General features: G+C 40.2%; 1 protein-coding gene across 4 annotated transcripts in view; it reads left to right on the top strand.

Annotated features, from left to right (window-relative positions):
- Positions 1-13,956, top strand: part of usp25 (ubiquitin specific peptidase 25) — a 114,527-nt gene that overhangs the window by 73,400 nt on the left and 27,171 nt on the right. For 3 of the 4 annotated variants that reach the window (XM_088088807.1, XM_088088805.1, XM_088088808.1), the window contains exons 6-8: positions 751-837; positions 7,204-7,341; positions 13,809-13,885. In XM_088088807.1, coding sequence (XP_087944933.1) covers positions 751-837; positions 7,204-7,341; positions 13,809-13,885 — 302 coding nt within the window. The remainder of the gene's footprint in view (positions 1-750; positions 838-7,203; positions 7,342-13,808; positions 13,886-13,956) is intronic. The other variant, XM_088088806.1, reaches the window with a different exon arrangement.

The following is a 13,956-nucleotide window of genomic DNA, read 5'->3' as shown; positions in this document are numbered from 1 at the left end:
CGTTTGGAAGATGTCATCACTGCCAAAGGGTGTGCAACCAAATATTAAAGAGGGGTGCCATTATTGCTGCACATGCTGTGTTTTCTATTTCTCCTTTGAAATTACAATATGTAAGTTGAAAAAACAATTTCCTTTGTGAAATTACTTTGGACCTCCATTTAAAAGATCCTGATGATATAAATTTGGTACATTTCCATTTATTTCTGAAGATATTGTAGAGATTATGCAAAAAATGAAGGGGTGCCATTAATGGTGAGCAGGACTGTATCTGACATGCTCCCCCACTTTCAAAAACACTCAGCAAACTACCAGTAACTTTAAATTTTACATGGCATTAACTTCTGTGGGACTCCAGCTTCACAGACCTCCAACAACAACAAGCACAGATAATGGTGTTTTCAAAAGGACCCATTACCAATAGTGTAATTTGCATCCTTTGGTCACTGGCGTGTCTTTGGTCTGGAAAATAGTCTCCATGGTCTGTCTGTTGCCAATCTGGGTCACAACACCAAATTGTTGAAGAAATAAATTAATTCCAGTCCAGAAGTTTTCTGTGAGGATGTGAGTTTAATGAATATGCTGCCACACAGCAGAGACAGGAGCCACATCCAATCCAATCACAACAGCCACTATATCTCAAATTTTACTTTTACATGTAATTTTTGGTTTCAGTATATTTACCAAAACATGAAAAAAATGTGCCTTTATCGTAGAATTTTACTTACATCTTTTTCCCTCTTCAAACTCTAGTCTCTGTTCAACCTGTTGGAGTTCCAAAGGCTGGTGCTCAACTACTCACCGCCAGCCAGAGTCCACAACCTGCCTCGCAACCGAAAGGTAAGAGCCCTACTTTTCTTCCCCGCAGCTCTGAGTTAAATGAAGCAGCAATAACAAAGGGCGTCATTCACTAGATATGTGCATGGAAACATTCTTACTCTGCGCATGAAATAAGTGTCCCCAAAAAATTATCGTCGGATTCATGACATGTGCATACCAGCTGATTTTGTTCTTACCTCTGTGCATATGTTGGTGAATCAGGATCATTCTAAACTGGCAGGCTCGTACACGCAGTCCGCAATTAGCATACTGCCATGCCCCCTTTTCTCTCCATAAGGAAATCCATTTGCCCAGAGTTTGATCATGGAGGAAGCATTGAGGTTGTGTTATTATTATTGGTATGAGTACTGTATTTCCACATTTATAAGCACAAATTCCACTCATTTATGAAGTCGTACAATCTCCTGCATTGTCAACAACACAGTCCTGGAAATATTTCAAAATAAAATTCCTTTTGTCAACAACTGATGGGAATCTGTCCACAGAGACGTCAGTGGGCTTTTATTTTGAAACGGAAGCAGGGAAGTTTGAGTAAAACAGATAACTTTGTATTTCCTCATCTCTGTGGCAGAGAGAGACTTTTAAACTGCAGTAAAAAGTGGTATAGAGTCAGTATAATTATCAAAACATAATTTTTACTGTGTATTTCTGCTGACAACAACATGCAGCACATGGAAAAATCATTGAGCCACCATTTCTCTAGATGTGCTGTGGCTGACATGCAGCTCAGAAGCGCCTGACAAGTGCTGATCATGCAGGCAGTGTGAATGTTCTTCCGTGTGCAATGTAAATCGGGCCTTATCCTTAGATATCTAAAACCAGAAGTTGACCACTTGAAAAGGAAAATTGTTCATTATATCTGTGTTATTGAGGATTCCAAGAGGCATAGCTTTAGTTTTACTAACTCACCATCAGTTGAAGCTTTAATTTGTCAAGTCTTTTGCACGGCACATTTACTTGTTTACTTTGGAACAGCGTCCTCTGGTGCTTCAGGCGTACGTGTCAAAGTGGAAAGCTTTCCCACCTTAAAGCGTGGCAAGCTGGAAAACCACGAGAAACTGTGTTCTACAGACAGAGACACAGAGAAAATGGGACTCGGTAAAAGAATCGCAGCTGCGTCCACCTCGCTGCTTTTGCATAGCAAGATGCTGAATGTCAAGTCAAGTCACTATTATTTATAGAGCCCATTATCACAAAACATGGTTTGCCTCAGAGGGCTTTACAGTGTATGACATCCCTCTGCCCTTAGACCCTCACATCACCCAAGAAAAAACTCCCGAAAAAGAACCCCTGTAACGGGGGGGAAAAAAAGGAAGAAACGTCAGAAAGAGCGGAGAAGATGATGAGGGATCCCTCTTCCAGGACGGACAGAAATGCAATAGATATCGTAAATAACAAATGAAATACAATTGTGGCAAAAAGGAAAGAGAAAGAGAAAGGGGGGAGGGGAAGGGAGGGGGAGTAAGGCACAGAGAGCCACATCGTGAAAACAGACGCATGTCATATTACAATAACGATAGGTGTAACATTATGAAATGCACTCTATGATGATATTGTGGGTGTTGATAAGAGTCTCATGCATATATTGATAGGGAGGTGTCCAAAGGCATGATCACAGCGGGGGGTACAGTATCAATGCAGCCACAGCACGAGCACAACCAAAGGCAGGGTCACAGCACCAGCACAGATATCACCACGATCAGGCACAGCCAGGGTTGTGGCCAGGATCCAGCAGAAGCTAGGAAACAAGGGAGCAGGAATTCCCCGGAGAGGCAACGGGGTTAGCGTAGTGTAGTTCAGCAGAGCCAAGGTGGTGAGCAGTAGAAAGGATAACCACTCAATGAGGATCCTAGAGTCACTGATCAGCAATTACGACTTAAATATGAATGCCAGAGAGCAGTAATAGAAAAGAAAGAAAGCGAGAGGAAGCAGAGCCAGAGTGGCAGGTCTGAACAGACTCAAAACCACCCCCGACAGATCAGGCCAAAAGCTCTGCCACCTCCCCCTCCTCCCCGTCACACGGACGCAGATTTCAACTGAGCAGAAGAAACTTGTGCTTCAGGAATATACACATTAACGAAACTAGGGTCACTAATCAGCTATTATGGCTTAAACCTTGGTGTCCACTGAAAGAAAAGCAGAAGACTATGTAGGCTGTCTATGGGGTTCAGCCATCTATCTATGGCTGACCCCCATAGACAGTCCCCCGGCAGGTTAAACCTATGCAAGCCTAACTATGGGCTGGTCCGGGCACTGAGATCTAAAAGGATTAAAACAGAGACCAGACCTGAATAAGAAGCAATCAATAAGTCGTTATTAATTTTTACTAGTGCCGTCTCTGTACTACGATGACTGACTGAAAGTCCTCGAATAAACTATTATTTTGGAGAAAGTCACAAAGCTGATGAGCAACCACTTTCTCAAGGATTTTAGAAATAAAGGGTATATTAGATATTGGTCTATAGTTAGCTAAAATCTCAGGATCGAGAGTGGGCTTCTTTAGAAGAGGTTTAATGACAGCTACTTTAAAGGACTGTGGTACATAGCCCGTTAATGAAGACGCATTGATTATATCTCATAAAGAATTGTCTAATAAGGGTAAAGCTTCCTTAAGTAGCTTAGTTGGGATGGGGTCTAGCAGGCATGTTGATGGCTTAGATGCAGAAATCAGAGTAGAGAGTCGGCGAAGGTCAATGGGGTAAAAACAGTCCAATAAATTCCAGGCCTTGCTGCCATATCCAAGCTACCTGTGTCCGGGGTCAGGTCAGTTAGGGGCAAGTGGTGATGGATTCTATCTCGAATATTTATAATTTTATCATTAAAGAAACTCATAAAGTCATCACTGCTTAGGGCCAAAGGAACACAAGGCTCTATGGAGCTGTGACTCTGAGTCAGCCTGGCTACAGTGTTGAAAATAAACCTGGGATTGTTTTTATTTTCCTGAGTTAATGATGAGTAATAGTTTGCTCTGGCATGGCGGAGGGCCTTCTTATACATTTTAAGACTATCAAGCCAGACTAAATGGGACTCTCCGAGGTTGGTTGAACGCCAGTTTCTTTCAAATTTTTGCGATGTTTGTTTCAATTTGCGGATCTGGGGGTTAAATCATAGGGCTAATTTTCTTTGTTTCATTATTTTCTTCTTGAAAGGTGCATCGGAGTCGAGAGCTGATCGCAGTGAGCCAGTAGCACTATCAACGAGACAATCAATTTGACAATGACTTAAGTTGGTGAAAGTATTCTCAGTCACTGTAAGACATAGTAATGATGTCAATGCAGAAGGAATCAGTTTCTTAAATTTAGCCACTGCTGAATCAGATAGACATCTAGAATAGTAACTCTTACTGAGGGGCTTGTAGTTGAGTAATAAAAAATTGAAAGTTGTTAAATAATGGTCTGACAGAGCAGGATTCTCGGGGAAGACTAATAAATCCTAAATATCGATGCCGTATGCTAGGACAAGATCTAGGCTGTGGTTGTAGCGGTGGGTGGGTTTATGTACACACTGACTGATGCCAGTTGAATCCAAAAGCGTGGAGATAGCAGAACTAAGGCTATCACTATTAACATCCATGTGAACGTTAAAATCCCATATGATAATTACTTTGTCTGATTTAAGCACTAAACTGATATAAGCTCAGAAAATTCAGATAGAAATTCAGAGTATGGGCCAGGGGCGTGGTACACTATGACAAATAGAATTGGCTGTAGAGTTTTCCAGGATGGGTGAGAAAGACTAAGAAAAAGGTTTTCAAATGAACTATGGTATAGCTTAGCCTTAGTGTGAATTGCTAAGCTTGAATCAAAAATAGCAGCGACTCCCCCTCCTCAGCCAGTGTCCCACGTAACGTGACTATTTATATGACCAGGAGGAGTGGATTCATTCAGGCTAATGTACTCATCAGGACAAAGCCAGGTCTCAGTGAGGCAGAATAAATCAATATGATTATCCAATATTTAATCAGTGACTAAAAGAGCTTTGGTTAATAGGGATCTAATGAGAAGAGTCCACATTTAAAAGAGGTTACTTCTTCAAACAGAAGACACAAACAAGGACTGCAGGCCTAGTAAATCAGACCTGCAGGTGTGTTGACTCAGCAGAGATCACTTGAAATAAGAACAGTTGATCTATGAGAGAATAAATACTTGAAAGAAAAACAGAATGCCTGAGAGCATTACTGCACTGTATGCCATTACTTTTTTATTTGTCACTTGGGGCCTACATTTTATGTTTTCCTTCACATAAAAAATACATTTTCATCATAAACTGATCCTTAAAAAATCACCAGAATGCAGGAAATGAAGTGTATGACACCCAATATTTGCTTCATGTGTGAAGGGTAGCCTACATAGTATTTTGCTTTTCTTTCAGTGGACACCAGTGCCAAATTACAGTTTTCTAATTTGCTGCTGTTTGTGATACACGACAGGACCAAATTAAAGTTTGGATGTCAAATTACTAAACGTTTGTTTAATGCTCATAAACATAACCTCTGTTCACACTTAAAAACTAATGAAAATAATATTCCAATTCTAAAATCAAATCTGCTAGTTGGCATTCATTGTTATATATCATTTTTGTTATGATATATAACACAAAATAATGAATAACATGAATATTCAGTTAAGACAGCTACTCTTTAACTGATGGGGGCAGTTAGGGACCTGGATAATGGACGGGGCAACACAGTAAAGGTTGAGAACCACTGAGCTAGAGTATTTAAATTTCATGGCTGCATTAAATAACTGCAGCAGTGGTTCTGTGTGAAATGGTGCTGGAATCTCATAATTGTATATATTGCGTTACTTGTTTGGCAGGATTCAAAAGCATGTTTTACAAATTGCAGTTTGGATGTGTGACTAGGCTGCAGCATGAAAAAAATAAGCTAGCTTGATTTCCAGAGAAGATGTGCGGTCTTCACCATCAGAAAGGCAGCTCCATGCATCAGTTATTCTTTTTGTTTTATCAGTGCAGAAGCTCATTCTGTCCAGAGTTGACTGTAGTTCTCTGAATTTCAGCTCCATTAAAATGGATGTCTTGGGCAATAATTCTAGTAACATTCTTCTCTGGCAGTGTGCTTTCTCCATCATCCATACTTTTTTTTTCCTTTTATTGTGAAATGAAAAACATTAAGAAAACAGAATTAAACAAAAACAAAGAAAATTAAAGCTGCAAGCAGTGATGAGCTGGCCGTCACACCCCCACATATGTCGCAGTTCCTTGCAGTGGAGGGGACACAGTTTCCATGTCATCTTGATGTACATCATTTATAGACCAAAACATGTAAATCCAATGATAAACGTCCCTCAAGGCTTGCGAGACATCAAAATTGTACACCACACATAACAGGAAATTCGTTAAGTGTTGGTTAAAGTTTTGCGCGGACCTGTGATAACTGTTCATCACCAAGGGGTTGAGATTGGACACACCAATTCTGAAGTCGATCAGACGAAACCTGTAGGATAAGATGGCAAAAGTACGAGGCCTAAAAATGCCAAAAATGCGCACAAAATTCAAAATGGCCGATTTCTTGTTGGGGATGGTGTGTGTGTGTGTGTTTGTGACACGCATCCATCATCCCTACTAACCTCAGAGCAGGCCTAGTGTGAGTTTTTCTTTTTACAAAGATGATTTTGGGACTTTTTGCCTTTATTAAATAGAACAGTTTAAGACTGACAAGAAAGGGGGCAGAGAGAAGGGGGATGACAGGCAACACAGTGCCACAGGTTGGAATCACACCCATGTGCTGCAAGACTCAGCCTATATGGGGTGCACACTCTGCCAGGTGAACTGGAGATCACCTAGAGATTCCACTGTGTGTATGACTTTTTCACTTCTAAGTGTTGTCTAAATTGTATTTTCTCGCAAATTTCTGTTCCCCTTGGCTCCACGTATACTTAATTGGTCGTGAATTAAAATAATCAGCATGTGAGGTGGGAGGTGGACAAAAACAAACTTCTCACTCCAAGCGTATCATGTGACCCCCTTCTTTTTTTTCCCCTCATAAACTGACGTAAACTGAATTTAGCTAGGATAAGGCTGATAATATTCTATATTTGTGTTTATTTAAAAAATTCAACGAGACCAATGACTATCTCTCCATTCTCTCCAGCTTCCTCAGCTCCAAAAAAGTTGCTCGCACCAACGATATGAGTCTGTAAGAATATATAATGTGATTTTTTTTTTTTTTTAAGGGTAAATAACTGCCTTAAATCGCTGGAGACTGTACCACTGCTGGAAATTTTAGTTAATAAGTAGTTAATAGTGCATTTGCAGGAAAAAAATATTTTCAGTTTCCCTCTGAGACAAGGAATACTGACTTGACCATTTGATTTACATATTTGTTGATTGTTTTACTCTGACTAGGAACACAGGAACCTGCCCTTTATGCAGGAGCTGAGGAACCTCTTCTCCCTCATGGTAGGATCCAAGAGGAAATATGTTGATCCATCAAGAGCTGTGGAAATCCTGAAAGACGCCTTCAAGTCCAGTGAGTCTCAGCAGGTAAGCCTCTTCCTGCCATAACCAGCTAGACATAATAACATCAGCTTAGTACAGGCAACGATAAATGAACACAGCGTCTCTATTAAAAGTGGGTGAGGCATTCTATCTCGTTACTATCCAAGTATCTCCTAAAGATGAAATCAAAGAGACCACAGATAGCATCCATAATATTCAGTAGAAATGTAGGCAACTTGACTTCAGTCTCATGAACAGAAGAAGAGAGGATGAGAGGTGAAATGTCTGAGATTGACTGAGATTCTCCAACACAGCTTTACATAGCAGTGTTTACCTGGTAGATAATGAAGTGTCTGGAAAATTAGTAAAATCATTGAGATCTTCCACCTGCCCTGCTTAACCTCCTTTTAAAAAAATAAATAAATAATTTAGTCCAAGGAGCTACGCTCCCTGTAGCTTTTAAGTATCCTATATCTATCATCATTTGGTAACAGCAGGCAAATCTCAAATCTTCCAATTTTAAGTAAATCTAGTGCAGTGCCCATTCAAAATATGGCTGTCCAAAACAGACAAATTGTTCGTCCTGTGGTATTGCTGCTTGCCTTTTTGTCAAACTGCTCATACAAACAACTGCACACTCAACACTGTGCATCTTCTCCTGAGTCTTGAGTCATTCAGGTCCTGAGAAAAACACCTGAACCCCAAACAGCTATAGATTTATTATGATGTTTAGAAATGAAAAACATTATATTATGTGCCTATTCTAACTCACTGCACCCCAAAATAACTCCCAAAAGGCTCCCAAAGCACTTAAGATACATGTATCAACAGTATACTACTTATTTACAGTGTATTTCTACTTGTATTGTAAAAAAATGTACTATTACATTTACCTGACAGAGACATGGTGCTTGTTACACTGCAGATTCAGATTTTACTCACAAAAAATAACAATTAAAATATGATGCAATATTATTCAGTAAACTATCCAGCATTATATTAGAATTAAAAGCTCCACCATGAACAGATGTTAAATAGATGTAAGAACATTGTGCTGATGCTTGTGTTTTACTGTTCACAAAATGGTATTTATAGTTTTATTACAGAAAGTTAAAAATGTAATTCAGAAAAAAAGGTTTTCAGTATTTCCTCCACCGTTGCAAACAGCCTACCGACACTGGGCCTCATTCACCAGTGTCTTCCTAAGTATTTTCATAAAATTCCTCTTAAATTGTTCTTAAGTAACTTCTTCAGAAAACACTACATCAGATTCATAAAACGTGTTCTTAACTGCAGGTTAAGATCCTTGATCCTTGTTTGCACCTAGGATCACACCGGCTGTGAATGCTGTTTCTGGAGAAGGACGCAGTTCAGATAAGGTTATAAAGTTGTGGTATGATATGAAATATATTATAAATTACAAAATTATTATTTTAATTTAAGTATTTCAATACCATACAACTGTAGAATGGAAGAAGACACAATAACCATGTGCGTAAAGCCTCATTCCTACTGCACGAACAGCCGCTGACATCTGTTTTTTTAATGCAATGGGAATGCGTACGATCGGCATTTACAGTCATATGACTCTGCAGTAGACACAAGTTTTTTTCACCTCTGAATCCGATCGGCATTGATGGGAACGCAACACCTAGGTGAACGCGGTAATTTAAGCTCCTTAACCGGTGAGATACAATGACACACCGTCACTTATTACTATCTGTGTCCTACGACACAGCAGTAAAACACTGATCCAATCACATCTGCACCAAGTTTGAAAGGGGGACTTGACTCACTGAAAGTCAGCCCTATTATATAATGGAAAGTGGCTTGTGCCAGCTTTTCTGGCCATTTTGAGTCATCTTTCAAGACCCACAGAATATTTCGTACAAAGGATCTGAAAACATCAAATGAAAGAAGAAACTTTCTTTTTCATCATGGAAAAAATGTTTGTTTGCACCTTATTCCATTCTTGACTTATCTGAAGTTGAATAGAAGCTAGTTTCATCAAAAAGACCACTTTTTTTCTAGAAAGCTGAGAAAAATGCATTTTTGTGAAAGTGAGTCTGTCAAGCAAAACAATGATTTGAATGTTTTAATTTTGCCTTCAATGACATAAAAGACATCTGAAAATTGTATTACAAATGTTATTTTATTGTAAAATAAACGCGGAGCTTTGCGTGCATTGATCCTGTTGAGGAATCTCCTTATGCTGCCCAGGTACAGTGTCATCACCTGGTCACCTGGAGGGGTTGGTGTCTTCTGTGCAGTGGTGCTGTTGTGTGCCTCACAGCAAACAAAGAAGTTGTGAAGCTCATTCAGTGGAGAGGTGGAGCTGCTGCAAGTCTGCGGCTTGTAGTCCGTAATGGTCTGTATCCCCCGCCATAGACTCCAAGTGTCTATGTTGTCACTGAAGCGATGGTCTATCCTCCTGGAGTACTGCCTCTTGGCCTCTCTGATGCTTTGGGACAGGTTGGCTCTAGCTGTCCTCAGGCTCACCTCGTCCCCAGCTCTGAAGCATAACAGTGATGTGGTCAGAGGCACTGAGGTGGGAGAAAGGTAGGGCCTTGTAGGCTCCTCTCTGGGTGGTGAAAACATGATCCAGTGTGTTGTTACCCTGAGTAGGAAAGTTAATGTGTTGGTGTATCTTGGGAAATACACTCTTTGGGTCTGCGTGGTTGAAATCCCCATCCAAGTTGAGAAAAGCATCTGGGTGGGCTGTGCCTCGCTCCTGTTGTTGTTGTTGTTGTTGTTGTTGTTGCTGCTGCTGCTTGGAGGGATGTACACGGTGATGCCTTTGTCAGTTTTAACATGTCGAGCCACGCCAGAGATAGATCTTTTTTGGAGGAAGGCCAAAATGGGCACCTGTCTGCTTCCAAGCAGGTAGTTGTGACTTCTTGTCGACCGCAGCCAACCCTTGTTAATTCCATTTCTCCCCCAGTAACAATTGTGTGTGGCGAGACTCCTCTCATCCCCTGTCTGTGCAGGAGAGCACAGAGAAAGACGTTTTTACAAGTCTGTGTTCAGCTCTCAGTACTTTTGTAGCTTCTAACAGAATCTTTCTCCTCCTTCCTTGTTTGTACTTTAGATCTCTGCTTTATTTTACTGTTCACATTTTCTTCCAACTGTGCGGGAGTCTGTTAAGTTGGTTTTGATGAAAACCCAACATTTCCTTATTTTGCTGTTTCACAGTAAAAGTGTTTACATAACAAACGAACAGGGGACTTTTATTGTGAAGTATCTATAGGAATTGAAAAGTGTTTATTACCACATTAGTGGAACTTTGTTAGCATGCAGGAGTCCATAAGTGCTGTACCATTCATGGCACAACACAAGAGGACCTCCTCAGGTCAAGAATTTGCTGTTCAGTTACATTTGAAGGAAAAAGGTAATTCCTTCGAGGACAACGATGTACACATCCTTGCCAAAAAAGACAGATAGTCAGAAAGTGGTGTCAAAGAAGTCATCTATGTCAAACTGGAAAGAACATCTTTGAACAGAAGAGGGGACTACGACACTACTTATCACCCACTTACAATAAGGTCCTGAGTTCCCCACAAAGATCAACACCCATTCACACGTGGACCCATCTATTCCCAACAACCTGCATGAATCTGATAACGACGAAAACAACTCTCAAGTGGCCTTAATGATTCTGAAACTGAGAGTCCACATGTGACCTTAACGACTCAGTAGCACACCTGCACAGGGTTTAAAGCCTGCACTCCCTTCCAGTTGGTTAAAACTGAAGAAGCTTCTTGGATGAGAGGCGAAACGTCTTCAAGAAACTGAAACCAGTCCCAGTTGCCAACGAAGCTGGATTACTGAGAACCTTCATCAACACATGCAGGAAGTGTAAAAGTAGAAACAGCCACAGTGAGATGTTAGATGAGAACCAACAGACTCATACTGAACAAACGCAAACAGCTCACCTCCAGTAGGTCAAATCTTTTCCTGCCATATGATGGAAATACACAGACACACATTTAAAAAAAACCAAAAACTAACAAAAAAAAATAATGAGGAACTTTAGCCCTCTGCTTTTACTTCGCTACAGGCAAGCCGTCATCAGCTAAAGACACCTTCTAGCAGGTAGCCTTGTTGTAATGGAGGTGCAAATCTCTGCTGTGCTGGGCTAACAGGTCACACCAAACCAAACCAAGCCAAGCTAGTCCACGATTGTCGAAATGGGGTATATTAGAGATGGTTTCATGTTAAACTTCAGCAATTTACCAACTCCTCTGTTGTGAGAGTCATCTCTATCCAAAGCTCAGTGTACATCAGCTGATGACAGACTTAATATTGATATTACTCAGGGGACTGTCTAGCTTGTTGGTGCAGTTACAGAAATTCTTCACTCCCTAAATAATAATTTGTATTACTTACTCACCATGTTATGTTGAAATTGTGAAGAATGCCTCCATGGGAAACATTTAACAAGGGCTGCACCAAACGATTCTTTTTTTAATTGATTAATCGATCGATCATTGTTTTTGATTAATCTATTGATTTTTTTTAATTGATCTAACTATTATTTTTTTATTACTCGATTCACAAAACAACAAATTTATGGAAAATAATTTATAACAAATAACAAAACTTGTCATTTATATTTCAATATTTTATTCTATCATCTTCAATCATTACAGAGTATACACTGCGGGGCATAAATAGCCCTTAATAGCCCACTCGTAACTAGTCATCAGTGTTTTACAGTCTGATATAAAGTGTCTCCAAAATAAAATGAATTCAAGAGCTTGTTCCATTCAAGTAAAAGGAACGTAGTGCAATCTACATTTAGCAATCCAACATCAAAATTAAAGCTGCAAGCAGTGATGAAAGGGCCCTCACACCCCCACGTATGTCGGGGTTCTTTACAGGACTCCGACTGACACAGTCACTCTGTGAAAGTCAGATAATGCACGAAGAGAGTTTGGACCCTGGAGTGAGATATTTGACATGGTGTAGTACTTTCAGCGGCCACTAGGTGGCAGTGGAGGGGACACTATTTCCATGTCATCTAGGTGTACATCATTTATAGACCAAACCATGTAAATATCATGTAGATCCAATGATAATTGTCCCTCAAGGCTTACTTCCCAATGTCAGTAGGTAGCGCAGTTATGACTAGTGAAAATTATCATACAGATGTGTTCAGGACGGGACCCTTATTGGACCTATGACGTTTCAGGTATATCAGACAATTTACACCAAAGTTACAACAATTTCCTGTTGTATGATGAAACATTGATATTGTACGCCACTTAACTGAGTACTGGAAAACTGTAAAAGTTTTGCACGGACATGTGATACCTTTTCATCACCAAGAGGTTGAGAATAGACACACCGATTCTGAAGTCGATCAGATGAATCCTGCAGGACAAGATGGCAAAAGAACAAGGCCCGAAATTGCCAAAAATGCACACAAAATTCAAAATGGTTGACTTCCTGTTGGGTTTGGGGGATGGATCAAAGAGGCTTTTTTGCACATCTTGGCATGATACATGAGTGTACCAAATTTCATAATTGTAGGTGAAACTTTATATGAACTTCCCCTTGGGGCTACATGTAAATGTCTTTAGCTTGCAAGTTAAAGCAATAAGTTTGTGACTCCAAGAAATGTATATTATACATAATGGTTCGATTTTATGAAATAAATAATGGCTATGCAATGCACGTTATGACTGACATTACCTGTGATGTTTCGAGCTCACAGTGAAGACTTCGTAGTAGTAGAAACGTGAGTTGTATTCATAAGACTTTGCACTCACAGATTTTACACAGCAGAATTTTGTGCAAAACAACTTTTTTGACATAGAAATTGTTAAAATTAGAAATAAGAATGATTAATTATGGAGACATCTTTTTGACAGCTATCTTACACCATACAGTAAAAGGTGGTAAAGAGTCAAAATAATAATGAAAACATAATTTTTGCTGTCTATTCCTGCTGACAGATGCGTGAGTCATGCGTAAAAGAAACGGCAAGCCACCGTTTCTCTAGATATGCAGCTAACATGCTGCTTCCCTTTCAACACAAAAGCCCTCTGACAGTGTCTCTGTGGACAGAATCCCATCAGTTGCTCATACAATGCATTCTACTCTGAAACATTTACAGGACCAGGTTGTTGGCTGTGCAGGAGCTTGCACGACTTTATAAATGAGTGGAATTTGTGCTTTTAAATACAGAAATATAACACTTATAGCAGCAGGCAGCGACATTATATCAGCGCTGCTGTGTGAACACTACATGCATGAAACACGTTGCTGCACGGCGAGGCTGACGTCTCGCGCCCATGACGCAGACTGTGTAAAACGGGCCTTGCATTTTCCTTGCAACGCGTTGACACACGTTATGTAAATCGACGTATTTACGCCTCGCCCCAGCCCTACATTTAACACATTTAATAAAAGCAAAATTATATCAAAACGTGTTTGAAAACATCCATTGGTCATGTCTCAAAGGCAATCCTTTTCTTGTTCACTTTGTATGACCGTACTTTTCTCCACAGCAGGATGTGAGCGAGTTCACCCACAAGCTGTTGGACTGGCTGGAGGATGCCTTCCAGATGAAGGCTGAAGAAGACAGGTAACCACAGCTCTCTCCATTCAGAAAGAATGGACAAGCAGCAGATACATGCTTGTTGGTGTTATTGGGCC

Source organism: Plectropomus leopardus, chromosome 15 (genome assembly GCF_026936395.1).
Source record: "Plectropomus leopardus strain MGB_pleo_1.0 chromosome 15, ASM2693639v1, whole genome shotgun sequence".
In the NCBI taxonomy this organism is placed as follows: Eukaryota; Metazoa; Chordata; class Actinopteri; order Perciformes; family Serranidae; genus Plectropomus; species Plectropomus leopardus.
The sequence above is the reverse complement of the archived record's forward strand: the minus strand, read 5'-3'. Positions and strand labels throughout refer to the sequence as shown.